The 14,185-nt window shown below is 43.2% G+C and overlaps 2 protein-coding genes across 3 annotated transcripts in view; both read right to left on the bottom strand.

Annotated features, from left to right (window-relative positions):
• Positions 1–74: 74 nt before the first annotated feature.
• Positions 75–8,149, bottom strand: NPY1R (neuropeptide Y receptor Y1). Of its 2 annotated transcripts, none has more exons than XM_083834632.1 (4): positions 7,940–8,149; positions 7,308–7,553; positions 3,999–4,822; positions 75–3,877 (listed from the first exon to the last, which is right to left on the bottom strand). In XM_083834632.1, exons 3-4 carry the CDS (start codon positions 4,743–4,745, stop codon positions 3,419–3,421), a joined length of 1,206 nt encoding a protein of 401 aa, XP_083690758.1. In that variant the 5' UTR covers positions 4,746–4,822; positions 7,308–7,553; positions 7,940–8,149; the 3' UTR covers positions 75–3,418. The 2 variants fall into 2 exon arrangements, with proteins under 2 accessions (XP_083690758.1, XP_083690757.1); XM_083834631.1 differs by having other exon boundaries at positions 7,308–7,508.
• A 4,935-nt stretch (positions 8,150–13,084) lies between these two features.
• The window catches only part of LOC310898910 (uncharacterized protein), a 37,290-nt gene continuing 36,189 nt past the window's right edge, over positions 13,085–14,185 (bottom strand). The window contains exon 5 of the transcript XR_014583841.1: positions 13,085–14,185. The gene's annotated coding sequence lies outside the window, so the exon portion shown is untranslated.

Raw genomic sequence — 14,185 nt, 5'->3', positions numbered from 1 at the left:
TGTTTATTAGGAATGCCATACACAATGCTGGTGTGTTATGATTATGCTGAAGACTCAAATGTCTGTGGCAGATAAAAGGGAAGTGTAAGATGATAAAATAACAGGCAAATGAAGCAGATATTAATGTTTATTAAACAGTTACATTTGTCATTTAAGGCTGTAGATTTGCCATGAAATGTCTTGCACACAAACAGTGAGATACATTATAGATCCCTCACCATTACGTTTTTCTGTCAGTAAAATTTTTCTACCAGTCTGAAAGAAAGAGAGAAATCTTCAGGTTTTGGGGACAGGACTCTGTATGTGCTGAAGTGTGGAGATTTTGACAAAACAGCACATGAAAGGAAAAAATATCAAACCATAATGACTGAGAAACATGAAACCCAACAGCTCACCCTATAATGAAATTTAACATATAGAGGATGAAAAGCCATGCTGGAGATCTGCAAGTGAAAAAGAGGATTTGTGTTGTAGCCAGGTGTCAGTAGGAGAAAGTCTCCAGTGGCTTTTGAAGACTCTGGTGTCGTCATACAACCAAAGACAAAAATACTGCTCTCAGTAGATGTCATCTACACCCTGCAGATGTCAGGTCAGCACCTCAGAGAGACTACTTTTATCTTTGTCCTCATGAAATCTTCTTCTGAATAGTGATGACTTTGCTTCTGAACTTCTGCAAATGCCTTTTCCTGCTGAGACTGTCTGCACAGTGCCCACGGCCTGTGCTCTTCGGGTGACCACGCACGGACTGCATCCTTCACAGCGCCTCGGGAAGGCAGAGTGCTTCTTGCAGGGCCGTAAGGAAGCATGGAAAAGAGGCCTGATCCTAGGACAGCAGTGCAGCTGAAAAATGGCTTCTGAGCTGAGCATGGACCAGCCAAAGGCATGCTTGAACTTGCACATGCTGGCACAGCCTCAGCTTGTTTATCAGGCACTGGGAAGTTAAAAAAAAAACCTAGCACACGCTCTCGGGAGATAATATGAGATGGCATCAGATGGGAGCTATGATTTGAAACTGTACCTCAAGCAGGAGGCAGGTGGACATAGGAGTAATTGTGCAGCTGTCCCACTGCAGGCCTGTGAATCTCAGGACACACCACTTCTAGGTCTCTGTGCACCACCGCTCCAAAATCACATCAACACCTACCCTATGTAAACATCATCTTCAGCCTGATCAAACATTTCCAACCAACTAGCTGGTAACTTTCTCAAATTATTTTGTTGTCTTCTCCCACTGGTTTGGAAGAAAGTGATTCTCTTCCCACCCGCCCCCCTCCCCCCCAGAATAACAATTAAAAAAAATGCATGGTGATTTTTTTTCCCCAATAAGAAAAACCTACTGTGACGTTCTTAATAGAAACACATAGCTGGGTTTCTGCTTTGTATCTCTTTGAGAAAATACACACCCCTTTGCATAAGAAAATGACAGGGGAATAATTTCAGGAGCCTCTTGTCAAATTATTAGCAACATACTCCACAGAGAACCACATAGAAAAGGGAAATCTCATAAAATACAAAAGGGCAAAGCTCTGAAAGAAAGTTCTGTCTTATAATTCATTTTATACATTCCTTCTCTGTTCTCAACTACAGAAGCCTCCTTTTTTAATTAAATTATCTGTCAGTAAAGAAATACATGGAATTGTAATACACAAGAACACATTGCTACTTTAATATTCTACACTATTTATAAGACTGCACAAGGCACAGTTTTTGACTTTTAAATACTGGCAAACCAAATAATTTTCATTTCTTAGGCATTTATCCATGTCAAATTTAGAACATATTAAATTCACCATCACATCCCAGGATCTTTTTGTTCAGAGACATATCAGATCTGATTCCCATTTATGCTACATTTACATTTATATCCATTTTAAAGACCCTCTTCTCTGCCAGAATGGTTTAAAGCGACCTTGCTAAATAAAAATAGGGACTAAATTGTATTTTAAAAAGCTGATTATTCAAAAAGGCATTGATTATATTGCAAAGTGCACTGTATGATGCAGAACCTCAGCTGACTGAAATTGTTATAGTTTCATGTACAGCAGTCAAGTTATGCAGGTTTCCCTCAGCTGGGGATCTAGTCACATATATTTTGTGTAATTAGAGGTTATATATTTTAAACAATAACACACAGAGCTCTATTGCGTATATCTGGCAAATATTTCTGCACTTCAGTCAACTGTGGAAACTGTGAGTTCGAAAACTAAATATACCGATTGCAACCACGCTATGTCCTCCTTTTAAATTTTGCAGATTTTGATTAAGCCATCCATCATCTTGGAGAAAATCCAGGTTTATAACGTTGCATCTGAACACAGAACATTATGAGGCTATACATAATTTATATAGATCAGCACTAATTATTATGAAAAGATTCAGGTAGCTAGAGCCATTTTTTTTTTAATCCTGGATTTTTAATATCACCTGCGAGGATGGAATTGCACCTTGTACAGAAAGCAAACATTCCCATCTCCCTTCAGATTTCTGACATATACAGGACATAAGGAGACTTTCATGGTTCATAAGCTTGGGACTGACAGGAAATTTCATCCCAGCCTTCTGGTGATGGCAGATGAAAATGCAGTTGGCTTTTTTGTTGTTGTGTTTTTTTTATTTTTTAAATTAATAAGCCCACATTATTAAAGTCAGCTATAATCATTTGGGATTAAAGATTCATTTGTGCTTTCATTTGCTGTGGTGAAAATCAGAGTTATCCCATTGTGCTCTGTAGAGTTACTCTAGGTTTTTATTCTTGCAAATGAGAACATAATTTCTCTCCTAATCCTGTCTTTGAACCTAAGTGATTACAGCCCAAATTGCCCCTGTGAATGAGACAAATGCATGTGCCTATTTACCATATTCTACAGGTTTCTCAGAATCATTTCCTGTGTGCCTCTACAGATTTTACAGGATTAGCATTGATCAAAAGCCAGATTAAAAAAAAATAAATAAAAGAACAACTCTTCAGATCAAAATGTCCTAATTTCAAGCTGGGATGGGTGTCCTCTGTAGTGACAGTCTGCCAGTGGCTCATATAATTTTATAATTTCTAATGGTCTTAGATGGACACTCCCGCAAACTACTTATGTGAAAAAAAAAATATCAATAAATGTATCTTTGAGCTAAAGTGCATAACTGTACAAAGAAAACAACAAAAGACAGCTGATGAAAACCATAGGTAGTAGCAGGTCCAACTACATCTTATAATAAGATTCAGATATAACTGCTGCGAACATTAAAGCAGCAAAAGGGGCAAAAATGCACAGCGTATAATTTCAGTGACAACAATCCCAGTTCCTTGGAAAAAGAAGAAAAGCATTACCCATTTTGCACTTGTTACATAATTGTGCTTGTCCTTGGACACATTTCACCTGCGATCACGCTTTCAGAGGTTTGGTGTAGAATTATTATGACTTCTTTATATTTTGTCATCATCATCGATATTTATTTTTTTAAATGCGACTGGGCTTGCCTGCTTTAGAGAGGTTTTTGAAACATCTGTGTGCATGGTGGACATGGCTATGGTCTCATAATCCTCCTCACGGGAGCGGAAGTGGCAAAAGTGGAATAAAAACTGCAGGTCCCTCTGGAAGTTCTTGTTGAGAAACCCATAGAAGATGGGGTTCACACAGGTGGAGATCATGGCGGTGAGGTGGCAGATGAGGAACAAGAGGTTGTGGCTGCAGGTAGCAACGGGCAGAATTTCATGGTTCCAATCAAACACGATATTGAAGATGGTCAGAGGCAGCCAGCAAACGGCAAAGGCAACCACTATTGAGATCAGCATGATGTTGATCCTTTTGGTTTCAGAGGATCTGTACTTATTGTCTCTCATCTTGTCCATCATGTTGTTCCTTTTTTTTAATCGTATGTATATCTGCAGGAAATTCAACAGAGAGAAACATATGGGATAATTTAACCTACAGCTGTAATCTTTGCAAAGATAAACAAACATCAGACAAAAAGAAGGACATGTCACAGAGGGGGTTCTCTCTTACCTTTAAGTAGCAAATAAATATAAAACAAAGCGGTCCAAAGTACTGAATCACCAATAGAGTCGTGGTGTAAGAAAGCCGGGCAGTGTCCAAGGGGAACAGGTCCAAACACACATATTTGTCCTTATATTCATCAAACGTTATGTTTCTGAAGGGTTCGTCTGTTAGCACGTGGTAGATCAGGAAAGGCAAGGAGGAAGCTGTGGCTAAAATCCATATGGCAGCAATCCCCATGTAGGCATGCCTGTTGTTCGGCCTCCAGCCTCGGGGGTTGACGATAAGCTGGTGGCGCTCAATGGCAATGAGGACTAAAGAAAAGACCGAGACGGTGATTGAGGCACATTGCACGAAAGGGTTCAATTTGCACATGGCCTCCCCAAAAATCCAGTGGTCCATTAAGGTATACACAAAGGTAAAGGGAAGACACATGATGGTCACTAGAAGATCAGAAAAGGACAGGTTGACAATGAGGATGTTAGTAACATTGCGCATTTCCTTTTGTTTTAAAATAATGACGATAAGGGCCAGATTCCCAGAGACTCCCAGAATTATCACAGTCCCATAAGCCAAGGCCAAGGTGAAGACCATGGCCAAAGGCACGTGGCAATCTTCATCCTCAAACTGTAAGATCTGCGAGTTCTTCTCCGAAAAATTTAGGTGGCTGGAACTGTTTCCCAGGGAGCTGAGAACTGAAGCATTCATGTTGTTCCCAACCTGCCGTATAATTTTCACAGCTGCCACGGGTCTCATCCAAACCTCTCACGATGTTTGAACCGTGCCTGTCAGCCTGCGAGGAGACTCTTGGTGCTGCATCTCTCTCGCAGGACCTGGGGGAAGAAGGAGGACCAGTCGCCCCCTGGCACGTAGGCTGCCCTGGCACCCCAAAACCCCAGGGTGACCCCCACCCTCCGACTGCCACCATCCCGAGCCCCATAGCACTGCTTCTCCATGGGGCAATGGAGAGGAGCGGGGAGATCCCTGAGAAGGGCAGCAGTCACAGCCTCCTATCCAAAGCAGGATCAGGGGCTGCGGGCCAGGGGAAGAAAGGAGGCAAGTCAAAATGTGAGTCTGCCATCCGGGACCACAGCCCTTCCCAATACTGCCTCGCTAGCACAAGTTACATGAAATAAGAAGGTGAGAATCAACTTCAGTCTTATAGCAGCGTAACCTGTGTTTGATGTTTTAGGTCTCCTTCTTACAAGTTTAATCTGTGAAGATCTGCTTCCTCAGGCTGCTCTAAGCACAATTATACCCAGCCATAGCATAACGGGGCGGAAGACCGCACCTGAGGGGTAGAAAAATCGCTCCACAGACTGCTGCATTCTTTTTTACCTAATGCATACACTTGATGCTGAGTGGACAGGCGCCCACAGCAGCACTGGCGCTGAGTCAAAGGCAAATAAGGAGCTCTGAATATCTTAATCTCAGCTAGCAGGACTGCACAGTGAAGAAAGAACAATACAAAATGAAAGACAAAAAAAAAAAAACCAGCAAAAAATAAGCACTGCAGGGCACACACCCATGCAATATAAATAGGCATGGCTAAATAAGCATCCCTTTGCAAGGCCTCTAATATTAAAATCAGAGAAACTTGGGTGTATATGTTCAGGAGAAAAACAAAATCAAATAACCTTACACACCTCTACTTCAACTCACTGTTAACAGCAGCCATTCTGAATTTGGAAGCTTCCCTCTGCCTCCTTCCCCATGAGCTAAATTTGTTGCTCATGTAACCCTAGGTTATAGTAACGAAATGAAAGTGATGCCACTTAAAATTCACACAAGTGGGTTCTAAACCCAGCTCCATATGGCACTTGTCAGAGAAGCTGCAAAAACATAGCGCACTGAACTGTACTTCATTAAAAGTTACCCAGAACGGGTGGATTTTGGTCCTAAATGATATTCGGTATAAATCCCGGTGCCATCTAAGTCCCCTCTGCCTGTTCCTGGTGGCAGACATCGTTTCAGCCAGCCCAGTGCTGGGCTTGCAGCTCCAGCTCCCCCTGAGGATCAGCAAAAAGATGACCCTGCCACCGTGATGTCTTGTCACCGGTGCCCCGGGCTCACCTCAGACGCCTTTGCAGGCTGTCTCTAATCACCACATGGCTAAGTGGAACAGTGACAGGCAACGCAGCCTGCCTCCGAGTGACATCTTACTGACAAGAGTTAACATCAGCGGCTTCAGAGGAACGGCATCTCCGCCTGAGGTTTGGTTACTCTGATTTTCAAGCTAGCTAGGCACGTACCTGAGCATTGTTTCTCAGACCTGATGCCTCTGCTAACTAAATTTACCAGGTCTCCCTGTCCCACATAGTCTGCTTGAGGGGCCAATAAAGAAAAAGCCTCCCACAGGGCTTCCTGAAGCATTGCTTCAGCCAGAGCCTGAGGAAGGTGCTCTACCCGATAGACAAGCATGCAGGTGATGTGGAGTCAGGACTCTTTAATTTCCAACAGGTATGATTTTACCCCAGCCTGAAAATCAACATCTGGATTTAATCATGTCCCTGTTACTTGTACTGCACAAGGTGGATGGTCCAGCCTGGGGACAATGGGACAATGGCAGAAGCAGGATGGGTGAGGGACCATGTCCTGCAAGGAGAGAACTGGCCAGATTTTCTCACCAGCTGGGACCTCATTGCACTCAGCACAGGCCTTGGTTCCAGGCTCTTGTTTTTAATTTTCCTTAGCCAAGCTCTACTCTCGCTTATTTATTAAATAACAAATTCAGAACCAGAAAATGCCACTGCTCCTTGCCTTGCCTCTCCCCACAACAGAGACCCAGCCTAGGAGCATGGCTGGGAACCAGCTCAGAAACACAGCCCTGATGGCAAGGAGTCCTCCCTCCCTCCCTGCCCACCTCTCCCAAAGGGACCAGACAGCAGGAGGGGTGAAGTCTCCTCTCCTAGCCCGCTGTGCTGTCCCCTGTCCCCCACCCCGCTGGCTCCCCGACCAGCAGGGACTTTCCTCCCCATCCCGGCTGCTGGCACAGGCCAGGGGGAGCCCACAGCTCTGCAGCCCCCTCCGGGTGGCTGCACAGTCTCCCCCACCCCACACACCCCTCTGACTCTCCCGAAGGATTTTAGTCAAAAGTTTAGCACCGACAGATGGAAAGGGTAAAATAAGGTGGTGTGAGTCGACCAGCAGCAGGCTGCAAAAACTCCTGGAGCTCTTTGAAAGGAAGGACTAAATGCTGTCAGCCCAAGCCCGTGGTCCACCCGGCCAGGTCCCACCTAGCACTTTGTCACCTGCACCTAGCGGAGCCAGTACCACCAGCCCGATCTGGCACCAGGAGCAACCCCAGGGGAAACTCACCTTGCAGCTCTCTGCTTGCCTTTGGTCTTCTCGGGGGCTGGTTGAAGAGCAGGGAGAGGGAAAAGATCCTCTGGTGTTCCTCCAGCTGAGATCCCAAAGCTGGGTGAGGAAGGCTGGAGACTCCCCCTTAAAGCCGAACTCCACCTTATCCCAGCATCACATGATGGATGGTGCTCTGCTGAGCGGATCCTGGAAATCTCACTGCAAGCACATCACCTTTAAATTACACATCTGGGGGTGGGTTGCCTAGTAATTCCGAAATAAATGCAATTAAATATTGAAACAAAAGAGGAGGGGGAAGAGCTCAGCGAAAAGCTCAGGGAAGGAGACAGTTTCCAGTTGCTGCCTGGCAGTTTCAGCGTTTTGTTTGCAAGTTATTGCCACCTCGTGGCCAAAGCTAGGACGGAACGGGAAGCTTTTCGGGGAAAGGGAGCTAGGAGCCGGCTTCAGGTCCGAAGAGCAACTTTACAAAGTTTTTAAACCAGCACAGCCACCTCCTGGTCTGCATTTTTCACTAAGGGAGATGGATGGATTGATGAGAACTGTCAAGTTGCCACCATTGCTATTTTTTTTTTTCCAGTTAGGAGCAATACAAAACTCTTTTAAAACCTAATGTCAATAAATTTTCAAACCTCGTGAAAATATAGCAGTTGCCCTGGACCTCTTGCAGGGCCATTCGTCCCAGCCGTGGGGTTCGTACACAGCAGGGGGATATCCCAAGGGGCTGGGAGGAAAATTAGCCCCTGGCAGCAGAGGGCAAAGCTCCTTGGTGGATGCAGAGCTGGAAAGTCAGCGGCTGTTGCCCTGGCCAGCTCTGCTGCTGCTTTTACAAATTCCAGTTTCCATCAACCAGACTTTTATATGCAGCTGGCTTGAATAGCTCTGCAAACTACCATCAGCTGTAGGAGGCATGTTTACTGCTTATAGGGCAACTTCATAAAAAGCAAGTAATGATTTTATTTGCCATTTGCTCTTTTGATGATCCTGAAATACATTGCTCTCACACACAAGAGGCACTTCTGCAGAAGATCTACTTTAATACGCATTAAAAAATAAATAAATAAATAAATAAATAAATAAAGTCAACCAACCAACAACAACAACAAGCAACAACAACAACAGGGAGTTTGGAAGCCAGTACAGAAGTCTGAGAAAAGGCACCCAGATCGACTCAGGTTTATTGAACAGCACCTGAAAAACGTCCCCCTGCAGGCTGTATTAGAATTTTGCAGCTCATGTAAAACAGAAGTGCCCTGACTCTCCAAGGATCCAGATTAATTTTTCAAGTGCAAGGAGTTCCAGTTAGAATACCTCTGTTATAGGACAATGCTCTGTTACGTTGTGGATAGCTCTCAAGCAAGTAGCTGTGTTAATTATTGCTAAAAAAAAAATAGTTACATGCAATAAATGATTGTAACATGTTTTGCAGAATAAGCCTCATGGGAAGGTTTGTTCATGTTCCTACTGTATTTCCAGGCATTCAGCTCAGCTGCATCTAACCTGCAGCCCTCCATGTGAGGAAGGAAAATGCAGGCATACCTCAGGGCTGCTCTAAATGTAGCTGTAAATTAGCATTGCTTGACTCTGCTGACATTTACCACCAGCAACCAGGAGGAAAGTGCAGGCCTCTCGAGAACTTCAGTTATGTGTGGATCATTAGCATGCACCAGAGTCCGTCTGAGCAGAGCAAAGGTGGATGTGCTTAGGCAGAAAACCCAAAGGTCTAAGCTAGCGCTGAGGATCCCATAAAAAAGCATATTTCATCCTAAACTGGTAACAGTTTAAGACATGTACAAATGAGGTCTCTCATTGTTATAGGTGTGGAGCAATCCAAGGTATTACTGATTGCCCTGCAGTCTCCTGCTTGGGGAGGAGCAGGTAGAAGAGTTTGGCGTGAAGGAGTGAAATTAAGTCTGTGAGGAAGGGAGGATGGGGAAGGTGTCTGTAGTTTTGTTTCCCAGTATCCTGCTCTATTTTTCATTGGTAATAGATTAAATTAATCTTCCCCAAGCCAACTCTGTTTTTCCCATGATGGTTATTGATGAGCAATGTCCCTGTCTTTATCTCAGCCCATGACCTTTTCCATCTTAATTTCTCCCTCTGTCCTGTATAGAAAGGGGAATGAGAGACTGGTGTGGTGGCGGCCTGGCAGCCAGGTAAGGTCAACCCACCACACAGGCTTTACATTTGGTGGCCTAACAAAATCCAAACAGAGGAATGACGTTGTGCCCACCAGAGAAAATTTTCTGGTAGATACGATCTTTTTCTCCTCCATTTTGTCATTAATCATGAGGATCTCCATTTCATCAGTAAATGAGGTGATTCATAATATTTTGTCATAGTGGTCAGTCTACACAAGAATTTCATACGTCATATAAACATAGGAAGCAAGCCTCACAGTACTTTTTTATACCATATAAAAATAATTATTACCTATAAGAGACTGAAGGTAGATCTTACATGTCACAAACTCAGTGACCTGAACTCACAGTTATAGTAACAATCATTCATGGAGTTATTCACGCTGCAGGTGGGTGCTTGAAACAGAGCAGTGGAGCAGTAGAAAGGGCTGTGTGAGTCACTGAGTCTTTCAAACGTATATACTATATGTGTATGTATATATACATACATGCTATAACAAAGTCTTACGACAAACCTCCTGCTCTGCCATACTTGCTCTCTGTGTTGTATGCTCACCTCAGAAGACTGAATCTGTAGGAACTATGCCAATCTTCTCCAAAGAATTTCATATATATGGGAACAATAAAACACACATACATAATCACTCTAAAACACAGAAACATGCTCTTATCAAAGGTTTTTCGTTAGATAGATATATAAAATGCATGTTGTGCAGTAAAAGCTGCATAGCATCAGGTAAGTTCTGAATGAAGCTCAGATTTTAGCAGTTCTCAGCCATTCTGTGCATCTCGTCTCAGCACGCAGCTGACTGTCTCCAACTGGAGCACCAAATTCACAAAGATGTCAAATAATTCCTCAGTAACTCTTATTCTATTGCCAGTCGCTGTCAGGACATGAGAACACTGGAGTAGCAAGATAGCCACAGTGTAGGAGATTATCCTCTTCCTTGGATCATATTATTTCATTGCATCACATCAGGCACCCCAGGCTGGAGGGCTGATAGTGCGTGTTTGTGTGAAGACATGACACTGCAAAAAGAGAAGTACAATAAAAAGAAGACAATTATCTTAACTAAGGAAATAGAACAGCATGAGTAAAAGAACACAGAATTTCTTTGAAGTAATAGCACAAAGAAAGGAACAAGACGTTTTGCAGAAACACATGGAAAAAACATGCCAAGAGATCAATCCATTAAAATGCTTTCTCACTGTAACTCCCAAAACCATAAGAGAAAAGATATAAAACGAGGCTGTCACTTTCACTACAATGCATTGTCGTGCATTAAGCTAACACAATCCCTCTCTAAAACTTAATATCCACAGAGTAAAAGAACACCTTTAGAGTTGTTTGTGGTTTCTACTGTATATAAAACAAACTGAAGTTGCCACTATTTTGAGTGGAAACACTGATGGTTGGTGGCTGTTGCTTTTTTATTATTTTTTTTATTGTTTTCATTTTCTAGTAAGGAACTGCAGTACCACTGAAAGGCTTTCATTTCGCATTACACTATTCACAGATAAGGGAACTCGTGGTCCTTGGGGCAAAAGTCTGTCATCAGTAGACTAAATAGACGTTTTACTGTTGAGTACAATAAGAACAGCAGCAAATTCTCTGGCTAAGAGCATGTTTATTCTGCAATGACTGCAACTGACACCAAACATAACAACATTTCACTTGACTGCTAATGTCACAAATGCAAAGAAGCTGTGTGAATAATTATGTGGTTAATCTCAGCTGAGTGTCTTGCTACTGCAGCTCCACTTCCAATGATAAACTCAAGCTAACTAGTGTAAAGTTACCCTGAAAATATGCACTGTTACTCAAGGACTGCTTGAGATGTTACCTGGCTAAAATACTAAGTCATGTTTTCTGCTATGGCCATCCCACTTTCTGTCCATTCAGGAACTGAACTCGTGTACACTCAAACTACAAGCTCCCACCTGGCTTCAAATGCAGCAGAAACAGGCCTTTGCATGACAATCCAGAAGTGGCATCAACAATCAATGCATATAACACCAGCCAACAGATGTGACAATGTCTGTTAGGTAACAAAAATGTTCACCCTTGGAAGTATTTTACTAGCTAACCATCAGATGTCCCGCCTCATTACAGACATCCCAAGCATTACAACCTTTTCAGCAGTCCATGGCTCACTGACTTCACGCCCAGCTGCTTTACACAAGGTAAGAGCCTGTGGAAGGGACAGGCCAAACATGTATCCACAGAAGCAAAACACAGCCAGTATTTTTAATAGCATTTTTTACATGTGTGGGATGATCAGCTGTGTGGACGTGTGGGAAAAATTTCAACCAACAAGAATGCTTTATATGCATCTCACAAAATACCTCAAATTCTGCAGTAGTTATGTCCTACCATTTTGGGTTGTCTTGTTGATGGATAGGGGCTCTGTTGGTAGCAAACTCTACAATAACATCACTCTGACTCATGGTGAGCTTCGATTCAGGGCAACAACTGCATGCTGTACAATTTGGTTGTTCGGTGGCTTACAACTTGGTATTTCAGTGGCATTCATCAGTTCTCACTGACTTCAGAAAGAGCTTAGAGTCTTCATTCTTTCACAGTTAGACTTTAGAAGCTAAATTTTCAAGGATATTGGGATAATACTCCCAAAAGAAAGAAATCTTTGGGAATGAGGTTATAAACATGCCACAGTTCATTTGTATTTCTATAACGGCAGAGTTCTGTCCTGCGTTTTCTTTTGTGCCCTTCTGAATCAGAAATCTCATTTTTCTTCCCGAGCTCCTCCAGAGTAGCTATCTTTCATTGTCACCATCTCTCACTTCCTCAAGGACTCCTCCATGGTTTCAACAACCCCACGAAGGCTGGTTTCTAGGGAACTTGTACTATTATCTGTTGCCAGTCCTCTCATGTCAGTACTTCTTCCATCTGTAGATCACCTATTTTATTATTCAGTAGTATTACTGGCAATTCAGAGGTTCACAACCACTGAAAAGGAAAAATATGCTAATGGTCTGAATAGTAATTGCCTCTGATACACACAAGTATCAGCAGCGAATTGTCCAAATACAGCTGAGAGGAAGAATCTGGTGTTATTTACAGGTCCAGGGTAAAAGAAAAAAAAACAACAAAGAAACCACCACAAAACACAAAGCCCCACCTGCAAGTACATTACTGGTTGATGAACTCTCCTGAAATAAGATGGGTAGGATGTTTTGTTCTTATAGAAAATTGCTTTGAGGAACAAACGCTTTTCTTACTGACTGCTTTTACTAAGGAGCATGCAATTTCTAGAGGCTGCTTAGGAAACTATAGTAGGTGAATGCCCACCTTAGAAATGGTCAGCGTGAAGGTAGGCTGTTTGTACCTTCATAAAGGTACAATGGCATCCCACATAAATCATAGCTGGGGGATGCAAGATCCCATCACTTCCCATTTGTGGGTTTTGCTAGCAAATTCAGGTTGATTTGTTTGTTTTTTAAAGACCACCTCAGCTTGCTGTAGTTAGAAGTTTCCACAGAAAGACACGGTGTCCCTAAAGACTCCCTCTTTCCAGAAGGGAACTCCTACTTCAAGCAGCAGGGTCAGCAATGTGGGAAACTCCCCTGGAACAGGGAGCACCCAGTTATGTCTGTGCCCTGGGAGATGGTCTTAAATCCCCGCATAGGAGGTGAGAACCAGGGTGGGTTTCTATCTTCAGGTCAAATAAGTGCATGAAAAGCTTCCATGGCACCAGTGTTAGGTGAGAAGATGGTTGAAATCATTAAGAACTGCTGCTCAGCCCTAAAAAGGATTAATTTAGTTCTCCTTTGTGACTAACAGGAGAGCTGTCTTAAAATGATGAGATGGATTGGCACGTCACTTCCACCTGGCAGCTCCCTCTGCTCCGCTTGCACATGCAGTGATTCACCAGCAGTGGGTTGTGAATAATGCAGAAGCGGATGAAAGAAAATGGGACGCAATCTTCCTTGCCATACTGAGTTCAGCCGATGAAGAATGAAGTTAATTGTTCCTTTAGCACATACCCTAAAATGAATGTTTTTTTCCACCTAAATTAAATAAGCAACCTAACTGGACTTTCAGAGCTATTTCACAAGATGGTCGATCCAGGTCGTTTGTCTTTGTGCAGTACAGTTTGTCACTGGCTAATTATACTGACAGCTTTTCTGCAGTACCGTGTTAATATCAACTGTCTAAGGAGTGCCTTGGCAAATGGAAAAGTCATTACATCCTCGTGTCACATTCTGCCACCTGCACTCCCAGAAACCTGCACATCACTCAGGTCTCCGCGAGTCCTGTAATTGGGCTATGATCAATGGCACTGCTCCTGCTAGAAGGCAGTGGCTGGTGCGAATGGCAGAATTTGTCTTTTCATGTTTTGTGCTATAAAATGCCCAACAATTTTTAAAATATTGCTCGCTTTAAAAAAAAAAAAAAAAAAAAAAGACTTGCCTTCCCGCTGATGGCCCAGAAAAAAAAGTAAAACCGCCCTTCAGATATTTGCTGCTGTAAGAACTGAGTTACTCACCTCAGAAAGGAGAACTGTCTGGGGGAATCCATCACCTCCCACCTGTTCTAAAATAACAGCAAAACCTGAAGGCTGTTCGAGCAGTATGGATGGATGCCTCCAAGGCTCTGCTCCAGCCAAAGTGGGGGGAACCGGAGAGTGCTCGGGGCAGCCCCCTGTGAGTGCCAGGCTCTGTTCAGACTTCCCGATGTCCCACAACACGTAGAGCATTTCACCCTTGCAAAACGTC

This window comes from Anser anser, assembly GCF_964211835.1.
Source record: "Anser anser genome assembly, chromosome: 4".
Classification (NCBI taxonomy): domain Eukaryota; kingdom Metazoa; phylum Chordata; class Aves; order Anseriformes; family Anatidae; genus Anser; species Anser anser.
This window is presented reverse-complemented; position numbering and strand designations above follow the sequence as displayed.

Coding starts and splice junctions, on each gene's coding strand:
- NPY1R (XM_083834632.1), bottom strand. CDS start 4,745: ATGAGACCCGTGGCAGCTGTGAAAATTATACGGCAGGTTGGGAACAAC. Junction 3,878..3,998: donor TATTTATTTGCTACTTAAAG/GTAAGAGAGAAC, acceptor AATTTCCTGCAG/ATATACATACGATTAAAAAA.